The sequence below is a fragment of the Engystomops pustulosus genome, chromosome 3, assembly GCF_040894005.1.
Source record: "Engystomops pustulosus chromosome 3, aEngPut4.maternal, whole genome shotgun sequence".
Taxonomy (NCBI): Eukaryota; Metazoa; Chordata; class Amphibia; order Anura; family Leptodactylidae; genus Engystomops; species Engystomops pustulosus.
The window spans coordinates 106,170,320-106,193,198 of record NC_092413.1 but is presented as its reverse complement, the minus strand read 5'-3'; the positions used below and the strand labels follow the sequence as shown (position 1 = coordinate 106,193,198).

Sequence of the window (22,879 nt, the reverse complement as noted above, 5' to 3'; positions counted from 1 at the left end):
GGGTTAAGATATTTTGTGTTTACTGTATTTTCCTTCCATAGGTACTTTGCTGTCACTAACCCCACTGCTAAATTCACAATTCTTTACTTATAAATACATTACAAATTGCTGACCAGGTTATATAAGATTAGATACATAATCAACCTTATGGTGATAAATGGTATTATATAAATACTTAGTTATAGATTTCTTTTTGCTCTATATAAAAAATTTCTGTTCAGCCCAGGCGAAGAAGATCGTCTGCTTGGCCGCAGAGGGCCGTATACTTTCTCCTAAGATGTCAGCAGGGATTCACGGCCTCAAACTGGTTCTGTGTCGTGACTCCCCTGACTCCGAAGAGTTCTGGATCTTTATTCGAGATAAAATTGTCAGCCCATATGGGCTTATTTTGCTGGTGAAAGTTTTGGTTGTCCTCCACTCCTCCCTCTTTCCTTCCCCTCTGACCTTACCCCCTTACCTACTGATAGAGGGACCCTGAGAGATTTTACACAGCCTTATCCACCCTGTAGAGGTAATGGCTAAAAACATTCACTATTTTCACCCACAATTCCAGTGGCTTAATGCACCGGTTAAGAGGAGAATGGCCTTCAAATCTTATAAAGCTCTGAAGGCAGATGTTCCATTTTTACAGGAATTGCATTTTTCTAGGTCATAATATCCCCCTGTGTTTTTAGCACTGGCCAAGGAAAAAAGAGGAGTGGGCATCTTCATGTCGAAAAATGTGCCGTTTATCCACTGTATTACGATAGTGGATTCAGAGGGTCGCTTTATTCTGGTAGCAGGTAACATCCATGAACAGGCGCTCTCTTTTCTTACCTATTATGATCCCAAAGTGGATCAGATGTGGTTCTTCTGGGGTATGTTCCAATAGATTTCGTCTCACCTACAAGGGGCCGTGTTTCTGGGAGGTGATTCTAACTTGGCTTTGGATGATGTCCTGGACAGATCTGCACCTCGCTCTACTCTTCATACCGCTTCTCAGCTTAGTACAGATCTGGCTACCCTCCTACATTCCCACAACTTATTAGACGCATTGAGATCCTGTCACGCCTATGATGGTGATTACACATACTTCTCGGCAGTACACAGAACTTATTCACATATAGACCACATATTCCTGGACCCTCATTTGATTCCTAAAATCAGGAAGGCTACAAACTCTCCCACTGCATGGTGATCCATTGGTAGTATCAATAGACCCTATTTGGTTCAAATCCCCCCCCCCCAATTCTTGTGGTGTCTAAAAAAAATATGTTATGACCGACCCCATTATGTTTACAGAGCTAACTGAGGAGGTTAATACCTACTTTACTGAAAAAGAGCCAGATGAGGCTTCTCTAGCTTCTTATTGGGAATTGTATAAAATAGTTATTAGAGGGAAACTCATGGAGATGGCTGTGAGATTTAAAAAAGGTAAAATGCCCTACTAAGAGACAAGGAAAAACTAATGTAGATAATGGTAAATGACAAGCTTTATTCAGTACAAGATAAAATTATGTTATTTAATGAAGCATGGCAGATGTGGATTGCATATCAATCGAGAGTCTGATCTAAAGGACAACATCCCTATTCTCAACAGCACCCCCTTTCCTTCCCTTCCCTCCTTCCCTATGTTCTTTCCTCTCCCTACTGTCTTATATTTGTGATGGCATATCTTGGACTAAAAGCAACCAACTACTTAGCAGATGCTTCTACAGACATAAATAAACTTTTGGCCAGAGCTGTGGCCCTCTCAAACATCAGAAGAAGATGCATGTGGATTAGACCGTGGTAACGAGATGTAGGGTTTGGATGACCTTTTGGATAAAGCGTGTAAGAAGAAAAAGTGATTTCCCTATGAGACAAAATGCTATCATCCAATCCTTTTTTCTTAAAAGGACTTCAAACAAACCCTCGTCCTAATGACACCAGGATTCACATGCCAATTCACAAGATTCAAAAAATTAATGAGGAAAGCTCTTCAGGTAGAAGAATTTCACCACTTTAAGGTTCTCCTATTCTGGCATTTTTGCAGAACTGAGAATTTTAAGAAAAGCAATCGCAGAAGGGTTTCTTCACATGAACGGAGCCCATATCATACCTTACCTAGTTGACTTCCTAGTCTCTGCGCAAGTCCTATATTTTCTGTTAGAACAGTTACACATGCTAATGGAAACCTTTTCCTCCTCGGGCTGGATGGTCAACTGGAACAAATCAAATTTGGTCCTCTGTGAACAGAAACTTTTTGGGGGCTCCTATTGTATATACAACAGCAAAAATCCTTTCTGACAGAAGAAAAGTTATACAAAAAAAAAATATAACATGAGAAAGTATAAGAAAATGTATACCATAAAAAGTGCATAGAATCCCTTGATCAGGTGAATTATAACCGTGATAGGATTTAAGACTTCATGCCTGCCAGCAGTTCAGTGGACCCAGCCAGACCCATAACAGACTCCTTCATTTTTTTATTTCTATCTGGGAAAAAAACACCTCTCTCTAGAGATGAAAGTAACGATTCTAAGAGAAGTAATATGTTTGAATTGGTGGTTTTTGAGGAAAACCTGGAAAAAGTGGTAGCCTGAAGACCAATCCCTTAAATGGTAATGCTGTCTGAGGCCACCAGCAGAGGTTGAGGTGCTCACTTGGAATCCATTGTGACACAGGGGTCTTGGAACATAGTCACAGCTAAATCTTCCTCCAATTTCAGGGAACTAACAGCTATAAAAGATGCATTCTCCCATCTTAATCTTACCATTTATCATCATTACAAGCTCGATGTAGAGCCTCATCCAACATCTTTCTTTTGACAGGAAAGTACTCTCTGCAGTAGAGAGAGACTGCTTCATTTATTGGGACCTTCAAATTCTTTTAATTAAAATTTCTGGATATTAAGTTCTTGGGAGAGGGACCCCCTTTTATTGGCTTAACCTCTTTTCCTGTCCCTGAAGAGGGCGGAAAATCCTTCCCGTCGTGCCGTGGTGGAGGTCTACAGGAGATCCAATTGCTGGTAAAAGTAATTTTCATTTTTTGCATACCTCCACTAATTATAGGACAAATTAATGCATTCTTTTAATTTGGGTATTTTTAATCCTTTATAAAATATGTTCTAATATTGTGCTGTCAAAAGTGATAACAGCCCTCAACTTGTTCCTCAACCCTTCACACCAGTGTCCTCGCTTTAGTAAAGGTTCAGGAGAACTGATCTATATTCAAGCATTTGCATAGGCTTTAGATTTTTGAGTTTCATTTAATCACAGTCTTAGAATTTTTAAAATCTCAATGCAATTCTTATGCCAAAAAAACACAGTGTACAAACCTAAGTTTAAAAATATGATATCCAAAATATATGGAGTTTAAAAAAAAGTTAGCTTCTAAGAATATTATGAAAAAAACGGAACCCTATATTTTCTGGTAGTCTAAATAAAAGTTGATTTTAAACTGGAAGTGTCGCAGCATTCTTCACTTTGATCTATATTTCTTCATTGAGATCCCACACAATCTTCATTGGCAGATCTCCCATCTTCTCTGTATATATTTTATCAAACATCTCACACTGTGCCACAGTCATCATGTTTTTCCAGTCACCGACAATCCCTGAGAAGGATGATAGAGAAAAAACTGAGCCAAAGCTTTTTAAGTACAGTAAACAATACAAATATGGGAAGACAATCCTATTAACATCTTGGCTAATGTTTTATAAAATGATTTCCATTGACATTGGTTTTGCCAGAGCAAATATATTTTTTTTCCTTTTCTTTATATTTTCTTTAGTTTTCTTTATATTTTGTAATTATTTATATTACTGCTTCTCTTTAACCCCTAAACGACTTTTGCACCTTCCTCACACGGCCCATTTTTTTTCAAATCTAACATGTATCACTTTAAGTAGTTATAACTAACAAAAAAATTTCTTTTTCTTTGAAATTTAAAATTTTCTACATTTCCGACACATAGTCACAACACAAAAGTAACTTCATAACTAACATTTACCGAGTGTCCGCTTTATGTTGACATGGTTGTTTATGTGTTTTTTCATTTATGTAGAATGTTATGAGGCTCAGAATTTTAGGTGCGTTTTTACACATTTTAATAAAAAAGAGGCCTTAATAATTGTAAAACACCATAAATAACACCATTATAGAAACTATACTAACATATGTAAAACTATATCAACTTATGTAAAACAACTTTTATGAAGTCTGTTAACCCTGTAATTGTTTCACAGTGGTTTAAACAAAATCAGGTGCAATTTTGAAATGTACATTTTTTTGGCTAAATGAATGTATTTTTCAAATCATTTACACAATATAAGTGGATAAAATACATAAAGGGTCCACAACGTTTACAATAATTACATGAAAACTCCAAATTATCACTAAAATATGTATAAATCCAGACTACTTATATGAAAATGTACTTTCCTAAAAACAGTAAGATATGACAAGTTCATACATACCCCACAAGCATATATTCAGAAAAATTAGCAGCAAAGGTAATGTTAAATCTAAAGTGTGTGCCAAACAATCTTTGCAGAAAATTGCACGGAGCTTAAGTGCAATTGTAGCGGAAAATATTGGAAGAGTTGCTAAAAGACTACATACAGGAGTATGTGATATCACATGGTATAATAAGTGACAGCCAGCATGAGTTTACTAAGAATAGAAGTTGTCAGACCAACCTGATCTGCTTCTATGAAGAGGTGAGCAGGTGCCTGGATGGAGGAGCTGCTGTGAATATTGTGTTCTAGGACTTTGCAAAGGCATTTGACACTGTCCCTCATAGACGCCTGATGGGTAAAATAAGGTCTAGTGATTTGGCAGGAATCATTTGCAATTGGATTCAAAACTGGCGGAAGGATTGTATCCAGAGAGTTGTGGTCAATGATTCCTACTCAGAATGGTCACCAGTTATAAGTGGTGTACCCCAGGGTTCTGTGCTTGGCCCACTACTATTCAATATATTTATTAATTATATAGAGGTAGGAATTAATAGCACTGTGTCTATTTTTGCAGATGACACCAAGCTGTGTAGAGTAATACAGTCTATGGAGGATGTTCATAGGCTGCAGGGGGACTTGGACTTGGTCATCCACTTGGCAAATGAGGTTCAATGTGGATAAATGTAAGGTTATGTACCTGGGGGCTAATAATCCACATGGAACATAACATCCTTGGGGGAGTAAATCTACAAGAGTCTCTTGTTAAAAAGGACCTTGGTGTACTCATACATTAAATAAAGGCATGTTGCTCATTCCCGATTGCATTTGTAGAAGTATTTGCTGTATATTTAATGGAAACAATTTCCAAATTTTATTCTAGCAAGGGTCAACCACTTTAAGGACAAAACTCTGTTTTTAATGTTTCCCTTGCTCACATTCAAAGAGCTGTAACTTTGTATTTTTCTGTTAATGTAGCCAAATGTGGGCTTCTTTTTTGCAAGAGAAGGACTAGTTTGGATCATGGGTCCCAATAGGAGCAAATCATTCCAAATATTTGTTATCTTTGTGATGTCTTCACACCAGGTATTGGCTCTGATGTGAACAGATGTGAACAATAAATCCTGCAAATGGTGTTATTGAAAAATAAAATGGGTACTACAGGTAGTTGAATAATAGAACAAAGGCTGGTTTTAGATAAACAAGATTGTGAATGTGTATGCCGAATTAACTGGCCTGATTGCTAGGCAGCTGAACTAGACTCAACACATCATTTCAAATACTCGGTGTTCAGGGTGGTTAATCCAGAAGAAATTTAGCGTGTCAGATCATTTGCTCAGCGTTCAGGCTCATGTGACACTGGCACACAATGTTATTTTTGGCCATGCTGTTTCAATGGCTTGCATATGCTCCTATGTTTTCCAATGGGCTCATACACACAGTAGTGGAACGATGTATGTGGCGACTACTTTAGCTGCAAATTGAGGAGCCGGTCCTTTTTCTGTATGGATTTTGCAGTGTGGACAGTATTTTTCTATTGTGCGGCTTGTACGCGAACCCCTTCAGAGCCGCAGCGCAGTGTTATCATGATTACAATTTGGTGCTGCTGTTTGTTGGGAAGAAGGGGGGCTCCGTGCATCATATTTCTCTATGATGCATGGAGTCCCCTTCTGAAAACATTGAGTGGTTTTTCATACATAGACAAAACAAGGCAGTGTGAGACTGCCATAATAGGTGGAGTAAACTTGGACTAGACATTTACAATTCACCAAATTTATCATCCAACATCAGCCACTGTGCTGTCTAGTCTAAGTTGGTACTTTGGTAAAGATTTACTAATGTGTTTCGCACCAAATACATATGTTGAGAAACTATAGTACATTTTTAGTACATAATATTAAATCTGGTTAATGGCCATGGGAACATGTAGTTGAATTGCTGTGGAATTTCATTCCACAATATTTCAGATTGCTCGAGATAATGACACAAATACCTTGTTCCTGCTATGGTTTTGAGTAGCAATATTGGGGTTGGGGCAGTATTGTAAAATAATTGCATAATATGAATTTGTCAAATAAAATCCACAGCAACAAGTAACACGCTGTAGATTCCACAGTGACTAACTCGCAAAGATATTGCTATATATGTCCCTGGACTTATGCTTCTCTACAGGTGACAAAAATTATGCCAAAATAGGTTCGGGTTTGATCTTTTTCAACAAACAATAAAGATAATTTTATACAGTATCAAAAATGTTACCTTCTGTTTATCTATTTTATTTGCTGCTGAATTTCACTTACCTTTACGTACAAAAAGTCCTTTACTTTGGTCTAAAATGTCATTGGGAATAAATTTATAATTAGCAAGAGGATCTTCTTTCATATTCTTAAAAGTTGCCTTTTTCACCACTATATCTACTGCCTTCTCATCAAGGTTTATATCCACAAATTTGCTAATTTTTAGAACAGCAGATCGAAGGTCCTAAAAAAGACATGAAAAACTTCATCACAATATTTACAGGATGTCTAATAGGCCAAAGCTCCTACTTTTACCACAACAAACTGGGAAAACCTGTTGACTCGAATATCAATAGCAATAAAGGATCTTCATTTATTTGCCCGATCTTTGGTTTTTAAGAGATGGTGTAATAAACGTGATGCCAACACTCTGGATAAACAGAATCTGTAGGTGGCAAAAGCATTGGAAGAACTCCTTCAGGAACAACAGGAAGTTTCACAATTTTCAGGTAAAATACCAGATTCTATCAAACCTAGATCCAAAAGATACCCATCCTTCACAGTATGCCCGGCTGTGGATCTGTTTGTCAAAACAGTATCTACTGAATTTGAACATATGTTCTTAAAGATCACGCATGATCATTTGACAAAAATTGAAAAACAGAGTTTAGTTTATCTGAAGGGCTTGAAGGATGTCCTGTATAAACCTACTGATAAGGGGGGCAATGTGGTTGTTTTGCCTAATAACATGTATGAGAAAGAGGCCAATCGGCAATTGCAAGATGCGTCTTGTTATAAAAACTGACATACAACCCATTGTCCTCCTTCAGCAATGATCTACAACGGATCCTGAATAGTGGCTTTGATGAGGGTATTATCACAAAAAAGGTTCTGGATGCTTTATGGATACTGGAGCCTACAATTTCAACTCTATATTTGCTACCTAAAATCCACAAAAATTGGTCAAATCCACCTGGGGTGTGGAAATTTGACCAATAATGTTAGTAAATATATAGATTTTTTCCTTAGACCGATGGTTGAGTCATTACCATCAGAATGATGAGATTCAGCAGATCTTTTACTCAAACTTGAAGGCATCCGTGTGGCCGAGTACATGTTATTGGCCATCTGTAATGTTGAGTCCCTGTATTCGACATTCAGATGGTCTAAGGGCTGTGGATTTTTTCCTGGGAATGGCAAATGTGGACAATGACCTAGCAGTCAAAAGCGTGTGTATTGATGGAATTTGTATTATCCCATAACTTTTTTACATTTAAGGGGTCCTTTTCCTGCAGCTCCAGGGAACAGCTATGGGGGCAGCATGTTCCTGGGGCTGTGGGAAAGGGACCTCTTCCTGTCGGATTATCTGTAATTCATGTCCTATTCGTGTCCTAATTTGGGAACGTTTCATTGATGGCATATTTTTGATCTGGCAGGGCTCCAAATTTGTACTGGATGAGTTCCTGACATCTTTAAATGATAATGATGTTACCATTAAATTGACTTGGAAATCTGATCCCAATCAGATTCCTGGACATCCTTGTCAAATCTAAAGACCTTATGAGTCGGTTCCTTGAAATGGGATACTCGAAGCGTGTTGTTATCAGATGAATATCAGATATGAGTGATGTTTTTTATTTTTATTTTTGCCTTTTTGTGTTTTTATAATTTTTTTTAAAATTTTTTTTATTTCATTTTTATATTTTCTGGTGAGTTTTACACTTTTGCACTTCATACATTCCTAACTTATGTTGGGCATGTTTGCACATTTGCGCTGCAACATTTCTACACTTTATAAAATATATTTTTTTTTAATTGCAATGCTGTATAGCAGTGGTGGCACAGGTGCCAGAAGTGGCACTCAGAGCCCTTTCTGTGGGCACCCAGGCCATCTCCCCAACATAGAGTTTGCCATATAGGACTCCAGGCCACCTCCTGTGGTCAATACAGCCCAGGACGCGCCTTGCTCAGTGCTAGAAGCAAGAAGTTGTAGATAGAGATGGATTGTCATTGGAGCTCCTGCTCTGGGTCCCCTGATTCTTTCTCTTCAGGGGACCCTGAAGGGATGCTACAATCCAATTTTCTCCATCATCTTTCTATTGTATTGGTAAATTTAGGACGCCAATAAAATTACAACCTGTGATACAGCAGGGATCAATAAGTTACTGCTGAAATTGTCATGCTGGCACTTTGTGATATATAAGTGGGTTATGGTTGTAGCTTGGGCACTCTGTCTCCAAAACGTTCGCCATCACTGCTGTATAGTGTCTACTTTGTAGATCTTAGTACTTTATACAATATGTAGGATTTTCAAATATTCCATATATGTCACTGGTATTTATGTATACACTGTCACAGTGCATTCATTGCATTTTCACATAGAAGAGATATTTATATATGTATTTCATCAATGTGTTTTATTTATTTATATCTTTTGGGCTAATGATTCCTTAAATATGGATTGAATATCTGGTCAGAGATGTCCATTTATCACTATAATACAAAATTAGAGGTTATCCTAATCGCTATCTGACATGTGGCTAGTTTTTTGGTTTTAGATAACTTACACCGTGGTGTGTTCTAGGAGACTATGGGGCACATTTACTAAGGGTCCACACGCCGCATTTCAGTCGGGTTTTCCAACTATTTCCGATTTGCGCCGCATTTAAGTGGGGTTTTTGGTGCACACGATCGGATTTTGGCACAATCGCGCCGACTTGCATGCAACACAAATCTGGGGGCGTGGCTGACTGATCCCGACTGATTCGGACTAAGCGCAGTTTGAATTTACAATTCAAATTATGTTGCAAGACAATGCACTCACATAAACCGGGAAGAAGAAGGTGAACTCTGGCGGACCTCAGAGGGGAAGCGACACATGCAGCACATCGGGCGCACAATCTTGAAGAATCGCGCTGGACTTCATCCTCGTTGGAGAACGCACCTCGGGGATCGCGACAGGACTGGGTAAGTAAATCTGCCCCTATTTGCGCTGAGTGCGCAGGCGGAGCGGCAAACAGACTGGAGGTGTTGCCGATTGTCTGGCAGATTGTAACCATGGAGTAATTCCATGCTCGCGAGATCTCGGACGTGTGCAACACTTCCTGTTCTCGGAGCTGGATCGTATCCTGGTTCGTATGCACCACAAATCAGTTGCACCTTTTGATTAAGAATATGATGAACACCACCTGGCAGGTATTTTATTATTGGTTCTCAACTTGTTTATATATCACTACTGGGTCAGCTTTACGTCACCCCCAGATGAATGCTTGACAGCTGAAACGTGCGTCGGGGTTGGTGTGGGGCTTCTTTACCATGGTTAAGGGCATGTGTGCTTTCAGGTGATTTTGGTATTAACATTATGATGTGATATAAGCCACAGTGCCTGTAGGATAAGTCAGTAATGATGAGTTGTAAAAAAATTCTAAATGTAGTGAAATTGATGACAAAATTTAGTTCAGCCATTTCTCACATTGAAACATTTCCTTCATTCCTTAGGTCACTAGATTCATGGATATACTAATTCTAGTATATACTAATTATGTTTTAACCACCTGACATCATTGCAGTGTCTATATACGTCGTTTGTAAGTGGATCATGTTACACGTGAATAGGCAACATCACGGAGTTGAATAGGAGATTGCTGTTGGTGGTTAACTCTATAAATTCCACAGTCATAGCAACCACAACATCTCAAAGAGTTTTCCTGCAGAGGTAAGTGTTTTACTTACCTCTGACTTTCACACCGCATTGTTATTTGTGCGGTGTAGCCTACTCTGCATTAATTAGACCTTTGGGTTTGTGCTCGGCAGGATCTAACAATCTGTATATGCTGACAATACTAATGCCCTGCAATACTTCAGTTAATACATTTAAAAAATATACAGTATTTTTCAGACTATAAGATATATCTTATATTTTATATCTTACATTTAGTTCAGCCATTTCTCACATTGAAACATTCCCTTCATTCCTTAGGTCACTAGATTCATGGATATACTAATTCTAGTATATACTAATTATTTTTTAACCACCTGACATCATTGCAGTGTCTATATACGTCGTTTGTAAGTCGATCATGTTACACGTAAATTCATGATTTGGACATCAAAAAGAAAAAAAAAGAAATATATATTTGATACCTATTTAAAATCTCCTGGTGGTCACACACACACATCTCTGCAATGTTTAGCTGTTATCTGCAAATGCACACATACATATCTGCTAGTATCTCCCCTCTGTATAACCAGCCTCCACTTCTCAAGTATTGTATCCCTCACTACAACCAGCCGCCAGTTCTCTTGGACAGCCTCCTCCAGCTCCTCCTGCCCTCTGGATTACCAGCCTCCACTTCGCCTGCACAGCCTCCTCCAGCTTCTAGTGCCCTCTGTATTATCACCCTCCACTTATTCTGCACAGGCTCCACCAGCTCCCCATTTTCTCTTTATAACCAGCCTCCACTTTTCCAAAATAGCCTGCTTCAGCTCCTCATCCACTCTGTATAACCACCCTTCACTGCTCCAAAACAGCCTCCTGTAGCTCCTTATCCCCTCTGTGTAACCAACCCACACTGTTCCCTGGACAGCCTTCACTTTTCCTGCACAGCCTCCTTACCGCCTGGGTATAATCAGCCTTCACTTCTCCTGCACAGCCTCCTTACCGCCTGGGTATAATCAGCCTTCACTTCTCCTGCACAGCCTCCTTACCACCTGGGTATAATCAGCCTTCACTTCTCCTGTACAGCCTCCTTACCCCCTGGGTATAATCAGCCTTCACTTCTCCTGCACAGCCTCCTTACCGCCTGGGTATAATCAGCCTTCACTTCTCCTGCATAGCCTCCTTACCGCTTGGGTATAATCAGCCTTCACTTTTCCTGCACAGCCTCCTTACCGCCTGGGTATAATCAGCCTTCACTTCTCCTGCACAGCCTCCTTACCGCCTGGGTATAATCAGCCTTCACTTCTCCTGCACAGCCTCCTTACCGCCAGGGTATAATCAGCCTTCACTTCTCCTGTACAGCCTCCTTACCGCCTGGGTATAATCAGCCTTCACTTCTCCTGCACAGCCTCCTTACCGCCTGGGTATAATCAGCCTTCACTTCTCCTGCACAGCCTCCTTACCGCCTGGGTATAATCAGCCTTCACTTCTCCTGCACAGCCTCCTTACCGTCTGGGTATAATCAGCCTTCACTTCTCCTGCACAGCCTCCTTACCGCCTGGGTATAATCAGCCTTCACTTCTCCTGCACAGCCTCCTTACCGCCTGGGTATAATCAGCCTTCACTTCTCCTGCACAGCCTCCTTACCGCCTGGGTATAATCAGCCTTCACTTCTCCTGCACAGCCTCCTTACCGCCTGGGTATAATCAGCCTTCACTTCTCCTGCACAGCCTCCTTGCCGCCTGGGTATAATCAGCCTTCACTTCTCCTGCACAGCCTCCTTACCGTCTGGGTATAATCAGCCTTCACTTCTCCTGCACAGCCTCCTTACCGCCTGGGTATAATCAGCCTTCACTTCTCCTGCACAGCCTCCTTACCGCCTGGGTATAATCAGCCTTCACTTCTCCTGCACAGCCTCCTTACCGCCTGGGTATAATCAGCCTTCACTTCTCCTGCACAGCCTCCTTACCCCCTGGGTATAATCAGCCTTCACTTCTCCTGTACAGCCTCCTTACCGCCTGGGTATAATCAGCCTTCACTTCTCCTGCACAGCCTCCTTACCGTCTGGGTATAATCAGCCTTCACTTCTCCTGCACAGCCTCCTTACCCCCTGGGTATAATCAGCCTTCACTTCTCCTGTACAGCCTCCTTACCGCCTGGGTATAATCAGCCTTCACTTCTCCTGTACAGCCTCCTTACCGCCTGGGTATAATCAGCCGTCACTTCTCCTGCACAGCCTCCTTACCGCCTGGGTATAATCAGCCTTCACTTCTCCTGCATAGCCTCCTTACCGCCTGGGTATAATCAGCCTTCACTTCTCCTGCACAGCCTCCTTACCGCCTGGGTATAATCAGCCTTCACTTCTCCTGCACAGCCTCCTTACCACCTGGGTATAATCAGCCTTCACTTCTGCTGCACACCCTCCTTACCACCTGGGTATAATCAGCCTTCACTTCTCCTGCACAGCCTCCTTACCGCCTGGGTATAATCAGCCTTCACTTCTCCTGCACAGCCTCCTTACCGCCTGGGTATAATCAGCCTTCACTTCTCCTGCACAGCCTCCTTACCGCCTGGGTATAATCAGCCTTCACTTCTCCTGCACAGCCTCCTTACCGCCTGGGTATAATCAGCGTTCACTTCTCCTGCACAGCCTCCTTACCGCCTGGGTATAATCAGCCTTCACTTCTCCTGCACAGCCTCCTTACCGCCTGGGTATAATCAGCCTTAACTTCTCCTGCACAGCCTCCTTACCCCCTGGGTATAATCAGCCTTCACTTTTCCTGCACAGCCTCCTTACCGCCGGGGTATAATCAGCCTTCACTTCTCCTGCACAGCCTCCTTACCGCCTGGGTATAATCAGCCTTCACTTCTCCTGCACAGCCTCCTTACCCCCTGGGTATAATCAGCCTTCACTTCTCCTGTACAGCCTCCTTACCGCCTGGGTATAATCAGCCTTCACTTCTCCTGCACAGCCTCCTTACCGCCTGGGTATAATCAGCCTTCACTTCTCCTGCATAGCCTCCTTACCGCCTGGGTATAATCAGCCTTCACTTCTCCTGCACAGCCTCCTTACCGCCTGGGTATAATCAGCCTTCACTTCTCCTGCACAGCCTCCTTACCGCCAGGGTATAATCAGCCTTCACTTCTCCTGTACAGCCTCCTTACCGCCTGGGTATAATCAGCCTTCACTTCTCCTGCACAGCCTCCTTACCGCCTGGGTATAATCAGCCTTCACTTTTCCTGCACAGCCTCCTTACCGCCTGGGTATAATCAGCCTTCACTTCTCCTGCACAGCCTCCTTACCGCCTGGGTATAATCAGCCTTCACTTCTCCTGCACAGCCTCCTTACCGCCTGGGTATAATCAGCCTTCACTTCTCCTGCACAGCCTCCTTACCGCCTGGGTATAATCAGCCTTCACTTCTCCTGCACAGCCTCCTTACCGCCTGGGTATAATCAGCCTTCACTTCTCCTGCACAGCCTCCTTACCGCCTGGGTATAATCAGCCTTCACTTCTCCTCCACAGCCTCCTTACCGCCTGGGTATAATCAGCCTTCACTTCTCCTGCACAGCCTCCTTACCGCCTGGGTATAATCAGCCTTCACTTCTCCTGCACAGCCTCCTTACCCCCTGGGTATAATCAGCCTTCACTTCTCCTGCACAGCCTTGTTACCGCCTGGGTATAATCAGCCTTCACTTCTCCTGCACAGCCTCCTTACCCCCTGGGTATAATCAGCCTTCACTTCTCCTGTACAGCCTCCTTACCGCCTGGGTATAATCAGCCTTCACTTCTCCTGCACAGCCTCCTTACCGCCTGGGTATAATCAGCCTTCACTTCTCCTGCACAGCCTCCTTACCGCCTGGGTATAATCAGCCTTCACTTCTCCTGCACAGCCTCCTTACCCCCTGGGTATAATCAGCCTTCACTTCTCCTGTACAGCCTCCTTACCGCCTGGGTATAATCAGCCTTCACTTCTCCTGCACAGCCTCCTTACCGCCTGGGTATAATCAGCCTTCACTTCTCCTGCACAGCCTCCTTACCCCCTGGGTATAATCAGCCTTCACTTCTCCTGTACAGCCTCCTTACCGCCTGGGTATAATCAGCCTTCACTTCTCCTGTACAGCCTCCTTACCGCCTGGGTATAATCAGCCTTCACTTCTCCTGCACAGCCTCCTTACCGCCTGGGTATAATCAGCCTTCACTTCTCCTGCATAGCCTCCTTACCGCCTGGGTATAATCAGCCTTCACTTCTCCTGCACAGCCTCCTTACCGCCTGGGTATAATCAGCCTTCACTTCTCCTGCACAGCCTCCTTACCACCTGGGTATAATCAGCCTTCACTTCTGCTGCACACCCTCCTTACCACCTGGGTATAATCAGCCTTCACTTCTCCTGCACAGCCTCCTTACCGCCTGGGTATAATCAGCCTTCACTTCTCCTGCACAGCCTCCTTACCGCCTGGGTATAATCAGCCTTCACTTCTCCTGCACAGCCTCCTTACCGCCTGGGTATAATCAGCCTTCACTTCTCCTGCACAGCCTCCTTACCGCCTGGGTATAATCAGCCTTCACTTCTCCTGCACAGCCTCCTTACCGCCTGGGTATAATCAGCCTTAACTTCTCCTGCACAGCCTCCTTACCCCCTGGGTATAATCAGCCTTCACTTTTCCTGCACAGCCTCCTTACCGCCTGGGTATAATCAGCCTTCACTTCTCCTGCACAGCCTCCTTACCGCCTGGGTATAATCAGCCTTCACTTCTCCTGCACAGCCTCCTTACCCCCTGGGTATAATCAGCCTTCACTTCTCCTGTACAGCCTCCTTACCGCCTGGGTATAATCAGCCTTCACTTCTCCTGCACAGCCTCCTTACCGCCTGGGTATAATCAGCCTTCACTTCTCCTGCATAGCCTCCTTACCGCCTGGGTATAATCAGCCTTCACTTCTCCTGCACAGCCTCCTTACCGCCTGGGTATAATCAGCCTTCACTTCTCCTGCACAGCCTCCTTACCACCTGGGTATAATCAGCCTTCACTTCTGCTGCACACCCTCCTTACCACCTGGGTATAATCAGCCTTCACTTCTCCTGCACAGCCTCCTTACCGCCTGGGTATAATCAGCCTTCACTTCTCCTGCACAGCCTCCTTACCGCCTGGGTATAATCAGCCTTCACTTCTCCTGCACAGCCTCCTTACCGCCTGGGTATAATCAGCCTTCACTTCTCCTGCACAGCCTCCTTACCGCCTGGGTATAATCAGCGTTCACTTCTCCTGCACAGCCTCCTTACCGCCTGGGTATAATCAGCCTTCACTTCTCCTGCACAGCCTCCTTACCGCCTGGGTATAATCAGCCTTAACATCTCCTGCACAGCCTCCTTACCTCCTGGGTATAATCAGCCTTCACTTTTCCTGCACAGCCTCCTTACCGCCTGGGTATAATCAGCCTTCACTTCTCCTGCACAGCCTCCTTACCGCCTGGGTATAATCAGCCTTCACTTCTCCTGCACAGCCTCCTTACCCCCTGGGTATAATCAGCCTTCACTTCTCCTGTACAGCCTCCTTACCGCCTGGGTATAATCAGCCTTCACTTCTCCTGCACAGCCTCCTTACCGCCTGGGTATAATCAGCCTTCACTTCTCCTGTACAGCCTCCTTACCGCCTGGGTATAATCAGCCTTCACTTCTCCTGCACAGCCTCCTTACCGCCTGGGTATAATCAGCCTTAACTTCTCCTGCACAGCCTCCTTACCCCCTGGGTATAATCAGCCTTCACTTCTCCTGCACAGCCTCCTTACCGCCTGGGTATAATCAGCCTTCACTTCTCCTGCACAGCCTCCTTACCGCCTGGGTATAATCAGCCTTAACTTCTCCTGCATAGCCTCCTCATCTCATGTGTGTAATCAGCCTCCAGTTTTGCGGCTTGTCTGCAGCCATATAGATGGTCATGCACATGGTGGTGGATTCTGCAGTGCCAGTGGGTATTAGCCAATTTTTGAGCCACACAAAATAGAGCAGGTCATTTTCCTGTCTGTTTTTGTGGTCCAGGGAGTTGTTTTTCTTTGAAATTGGGGGGTTGCACTACATAAACCCGAAATGGGGGGGGGGGGTTAAATGATTTTTGCATATAATGGCTCTATTAGGATTTTGTCCCAGAGTCCAGAAGACTGTTGTTATGCCACTGGGTCAGATGCTTAGCATATAATCTATGATACATGTTATAATGAAATAAACCATGAATTACCTTTTTCATTTCTTCATATGTCATGAAAAGTATACTGAAATCTTCTTGGTGTGTGTACCATCCACGAAGATGATCAAACCATGAGCCTCCCAATACTGTAAAATGAGATGACATAGTTAACCTCACTTGCTTTAGAGCTCTGTATAGTTGAATGGTCACGTTCTACACAAATAAGGCCTGATACTGTGATGTAACTCTGATCGAGTTAGAATAAGTAAATAGTGTTCTTTAGTGCTATTGACATTTGTCATACAATGGATTTACTACAGTGTTGTTCCCATCTATATTTTCCATCCAATCTAAAATGGCACCACAATTGGCTGCTGCTGCTGCTGCTCTGGACATCTCCCCCATTTCCCATATTTTACCCATTTCCCTAGTTCATGGCTCCCACTACACCCTCCCAGCCCCTGAACACAACGCATGATTTGAAGAATCAGTGGCACATTGTACGCGGATAACCAGCTGCAGCACCCAGCACCAGAACTGTAAGGCCCTGTCTACTGTCCTTGGTAGCTAAAAAGGTCTCTTTCTCTTGTTGCGGTGCACAAGCGCAGTGTGGTATATTTGCTGCCAGAAGCTGTGAATAAACAATGACGAGGAGAAGTTGTTGTGATGAAGCCCTCTTCCCGATGGAGCAGATCGTCACAGACCTACTATAGTGCAAGACAACAACGAGTACCAGTGTTATTAGTATCTGCATCATACCGTGCTGCGCTATGGTCGTAATGTGGTCGGCTGTGGTCGTAATGCTTGCATCATACATACAGTGCCTTGTGAAAATATTCAGTCCCCTTGAATTTTTCTACCTTTTGGTGCATCTCAGGCTGCAAACATAAAGATATAAAATTGAAATTTTTTGGTGAAGAATCAACAACAAGTGGGACATAATTGTGAAGTGGACCGAAATTTATTGGATATTTTAAACTTTTGTAAAAATAAACTGTAAAGTGGGGCGTGCAATATTATTGTATGCCATCTGGCCCCGGTGATTTATCTATCTTAGTGGTTTGGAGGCGGCGCCGTACCTCTTCCTGGGTTAAACTGTTGACACTCCAAGGAGAATTTACATTATTCCTCATTGTGTCTTCCACCAGGGGATTTTCCTGGGTAAAGACAGTTGAGATTTTGCTTTTTGTTTGGGATCATTGTCTTGTCGGAAGATTAATCTCCATCCCAGTCTCAGGTCTTTTGCAGACTCTAACAGGTTTTCTTCCAGAATGGTTCTGCATTTGGCTCCATCCATCTTCCCATTAATTTTAACCATCTTCCTGTCCCTGCTGAAGAAAAGCAGGCCACGCCATGATGCTGCCACACACCCTGTGTGACAGTGGGGATGGTGTGTTCAGGGTGATGAGCTGTGTTGCTTATCATTTGGCATTGTGATCAAAAAGTTTGATTTTGGTGTCATCTGACCAGGGCACCTTTTCCCACATGTTTGGTGTCTCCCAGGTGGCTTGTGGCATACTTTAAACAAGACTTTTTATGGATATCTTTAAGAAATGGCTTTCTTTTTGCCATAAAGACCAGATTTGTGCAGTGTACGACTGATTGTTGTCCTATAGACAGACTCTCCCACCTCAGCTGTAGATCTCTGCAGCTTATCCAGGGGGATCCTGGGCCTCTTGGCTGCATCTCTGTTAAGTCTTCTTCTTGTTTGAGAAGAAAGTTTAGAGGAACAGCTGGGTCCTGGTAGATTTGCAGTGGTCTGATACTTCTTCCATTTCAATATGATCACTTGTACACTGCTCTTTGGGATGTTTAAAGTTTGTGAACTCTTTTTGCATCCAAAGCTTTAATCTTCTCCACAACAGTATCACTGACCTGCCTGGTGTGTTCCTTGGTCTTCATTATGCTCTCTGCCCTTTAACCCCTTAACGCTCTGCGCCGTAGAGGTATAAGGGATGTATGAAGAGGGCTCACCGGCTGAGTCCTCTTCATACAAAGGTGGGGGTTTTTGCATTTTGCAGAAAACCCCCACCGCTAATAACCGCGGTCGGGTAACCATGTCATCGCCGCCATTACCCTAGATGGTCTAAAAAATAGTGAAAAAAAAGTTTCAAAAATAAAAAAAATTAATAAAATATTAAAAATTCAAATCACCCCCCTTTCCCTAGAACGGATATAAAACATAATAAACAGTAAAAATCACAAACATATTAGGTATCGCCGCGTCCCAAAATGCCCGATCTATCAAAATATAAAAACGGTTACGGGCGGCGAAATGGCACCCAAATGTCCAAAATGCGACTTTTACACCTTTTTACATAACATAAAAAATGAAATAAAAAATGATCAAAATGTCGCACACACCTCAAAATGGTAGCAATGAAAATGTCGCCTCACACATCTCCGTGCAGTATGAAAAAGTTATTAGCGTCAGAAGATGGAAATTTTTTCTTTCTTTTTTGTACACATTCGTTTAATTTTTGAAAATGTATTAAAACACAATAAAACCTATATAAATTTGGTATCACCGCGATTGCACCGAACCAAAGAATAAAGCTGAGGTGTTATTTTGAGTGCACAGTCAAAGTCGAAAAAACTGAGCCCACGTGCGTTTTTTTTTCAATTTTTCCACATTTGGAATTTTTTTTCAGTTTCGCAGTACACGGCATGTTAAAATAAATAACATTACGGGAAAGTAAAATTGGTTACGCACAAAATAAGCCCTCACACAGGTCTGTACACGTAAAAATGAAAAAGTTATGGATTTTTGAAGTTGGAGAGCGAGAAATGAGCCGAAAAACCCTGCGTCCTTAAGGGGTTAAACAGAACCCTGAGACTATGACAGAGCAGGTGTCTCTGTATACTTGATTACACACGGGTGAATTATATTTATCATCATCAGTCATTTAGGACAACATTTTATCATCCAGAGAACTTCTGGGGTGAGTTTGCTGCACTGAAAGTAAAGGGGCTGAATAATATTGCACGTCCCACTTTTCAGTTTATTAGTTTTTTTGCAAAAGTTAAAAATATCCAATAAATTTCATTCCACATCACAATTGTGTCCCACTTGTTTTTGATTCTTCACCAAAAAAATTATAATTTTATATATTTATGTTTGAAGCCTGAAACGTGGCAAAAACCTGAAATATTTTAGCAAGGCACTGTATATTTGTTAAAAGTTATGTGTTATGGTTATCTTAACCGGTTAAGGACCGGGCCCTTTCCCGTTTTTTCATTTCCATTTTTAACTCCCCACCTTCAAAAATCTATAACTTTTTTATTTTTACACGTAAAAAGCTATGTGATGGCTCGTTTTTTGCATAACAAATTGCACTTCATAGTGATTGCATTGAATATTCCATGCCATGTACTGGGAAGCGGGAAAAAAATTCCAAATGCAGTGAAAATGGTGAAAAAACGCATTTGTGTCGTATTCTTGTGGGCTTGGATATTACGGCTTTCACTTCACGCCACAAATGATGCATCTAATTTATTCTTTGGGTCAGTACGATTACAGGGATACCAAATTTGTATAGGTTTTATAATGTTTTCATGCATTTACAAAAATTAAAACCTCATGAACAAAAGTTTTTTTTTTATTTTGCCGTCTTCTTGTGCTTATAACTTTTCCATACTTCATTGTACGGAGCTGTGGGTGGTGTCATCTTTTGTGACTTTTGATGATGTTTTCAATGATATTATTTTTAGGACTGTACGACCTTTTGATCACTTTTTATAGAATTTAAAAATTTTTTTTAAACGGCAAAAAAGTGCCAGTTTTGACTTTGGACGCGATTTTCCGTTACGGGGTTAAATGCAGTGAAAAACTGTTATTATATTTTGATAGATCAGGCATTTCCGGATGCGGTGATACCTAATGTGTTTATGATTTTTACTGTTTATTTATATTTATATCAGTTCTAGGGAAAGGGGGGTGATTTGAATTTTTAGGTTTTTTTACTATAATTTTTTTTTTAAACTTTTTTTTAATTTTTATTTTTACTATTTTTCAGACTCCCTAGGGTACTTTAACCCTAGGTTGTCTGATCGATCCTACCATATACTGCCATACTACAGTATGGCAGTATATGGGGATTTTACTCCTCATACATTACAATGTGCTGATAGCACATTGTGATGAATGGGTTAACCCGAAGTAGCTTCGGGTCTTCGTGAGACCTGAAGCTACCATGGCGATGGATCGCCGCTCCCCGATGACGTCACGGAGAGCGGCGATCCTCGGAAAGATGGCGGCGCCCATGCGGCGATCAGCAAGATAACACCCGCGATCGGTGCCGGCACCGATCGCGGGTGTTACCGGTAAGCCTTTGCTGCAATATGCATCGGAACGCGACCGCCGCCGTGAATACGCGGCGGGCGGTCGTGAACCGGTTAAGATACCCTTTCATTCTCTTCCTTTTATCCTCTCTTGATATATGTGCTTATAATTTGCTCAAAAAAAATACTGTACTATTGCTGTATTACCTCTCCCTGACATGTAGAGGTCTAAGAATGTTTCCCATGTTATTGTATATTTTACGCGTGAATTTAGTTTGTAGAAGTGGTAATAGGACACAAGAACATCTTTTGGGTTTCGGTACACATATATAATCTGTAAAATAAAAGTGAAAAAAATGTTAGCACTTTATGACAATTTAAATTCAATTTCTATATTTATCAATTGGCTGTTACCCATTTAATAATTCACTTACTATTATTTCTCCACCAACTTATAGCTGCAAATTTTAATGGAATCTGTTAAAGTGAACCTGTCAACATATAGGGGCACATTTACTAAGGGTCCGATCACTTTTTTCCGCCGGGTTTCCCGAATTTTTCTGTTTTGCGCCGAATTGCCCTGGGATTTTGCCGCACGCGATCGGATTGTGGCGCATCGGCGCCGGCTTTCATGCGACAGAAATGGGGTAAACCTGACGGATTCGGAAAAACCGCGGAAAACGAATTGTCTCGCAAAATCAATCACTCACATGCACCGGGAATAGGTTGGTGAACTACAGCGGACCTCGGCGGACTTCAGCGCAGCAGCGACACCTGGTGGACATCGGACGTACGACTTTAGTGAATCGCCGGAAGACCCGAATCCTCATCGGAGAATGCGCCGCTGGATCGCTACAGGACCGGGTAAGTAAATGACCCCCATTGTGTGCTGTTCTCTCAGATCTGGTTAATGGGGTAAATGAGGTCAATTGCCTAGGGTCACCCTCACCTCCCAATTTTTAACCCCTTTAGGACGCAGGGTTTTTTCGCTCATTTCTCGCTCTCCATCTTCAAAAATCCATAACTTTTTCATTTTTATGTGTACAGACCTGTGTGAGGGCTTACTTTGTGCGCAACAAATTTTACTTTCCCCTAATGTTATTTATTTTAACATGCCGTGTACTGCGAAGCTGGAAAAAAAATTCCAAATGTGGAAAAATTGTGGGCTTAGTTATTGTGGGCTCAGTTTTTACGACTTTGACTGTGCGCTCCAAATAACACCTCAGATTTATTATTTGGTTCGGTACGATCGCGGTGATACCAAATTTGTACAGGTTTTATTGCATTTTAATACATTTTCAAAAATTAAACGAATGTGTACAAAAAAGAAAAAAATTTGTTTTGCCATTTTCTGACGCTAATAACTTTTTCATACTTTGGGGTACGGAGCTGTGTGAGGTGTCATTTTTAGTGAAATGAGCCGGCGTTTTCATTGCTACCATTTTGAGGTCTGTGCGACATTTTGATCACATTTTATTGAAATTTTTTAAGTGCTGTAAAAAGGTGTAAAAGTTGCATTTCAGACATTTGGGCGCCATTTCTTGTTTCGGAGGTCACCGCCGGCCATAACTGTTTTTATATTTTGATAGATTGGGCATTTTGGGAATGCAGTTTGTGATTTTTACTGTTTATTATGTTTTATATCAGTTCTAGGGAAAGGGGGGTGATTTGAATTTTTAATATTTTATTAATTTTTTTTATTTTTTAAACTTTTTTTTTCTTTTTTTTTCACTATTTCTTAGACCATCTAGGGTACATTAATCCTAGATGGTCAGATGGTTCCTACCATATACTTCAATACTTCTATACTGCATATACGAGCACTAATCGATCTTGGGAACGACTTGACGATCATAATCAAACCTTCGGATAAAGGGGGGATTGTGGTCGTGCTGGGGAGAGAGCAATATGTTGAGATGTGCCACTGGATTCTGAAGGACCAAAGTTGTTATAAGAGAATCCGATGGAACAATTCCGGCACAATCTCTCGGGGATCCTGCAGGAGGACTCCTAAGGGATAGACTCATCTCATCTCTAGGAATGAATTCAACTTCATGCTCCTGGAGAACCCCAGTACGGCCATGTTCTATTCCCTCCCTAAAAT

At 42.2% G+C, this 22,879-nt stretch overlaps 1 protein-coding gene across 1 annotated transcript in view; it reads right to left on the bottom strand.

Moving 5' to 3' along the window:
* Positions 1-3,209: 3,209 nt before the first annotated feature.
* LOC140121740 (amine sulfotransferase-like) overlaps positions 3,210-22,879 on the bottom strand; it is a 41,714-nt gene continuing 22,044 nt past the window's right edge. Inside the window, exons 3-6 of the mRNA XM_072141732.1 lie at positions 20,983-21,109; positions 16,546-16,640; positions 6,718-6,898; positions 3,210-3,576 (exon numbers count right to left, since the gene is read on the bottom strand). Coding sequence (XP_071997833.1) covers positions 3,452-3,576; positions 6,718-6,898; positions 16,546-16,640; positions 20,983-21,109 — 528 coding nt within the window. The 3' untranslated portion in view covers positions 3,210-3,451. The remainder of the gene's footprint in view (positions 3,577-6,717; positions 6,899-16,545; positions 16,641-20,982; positions 21,110-22,879) is intronic.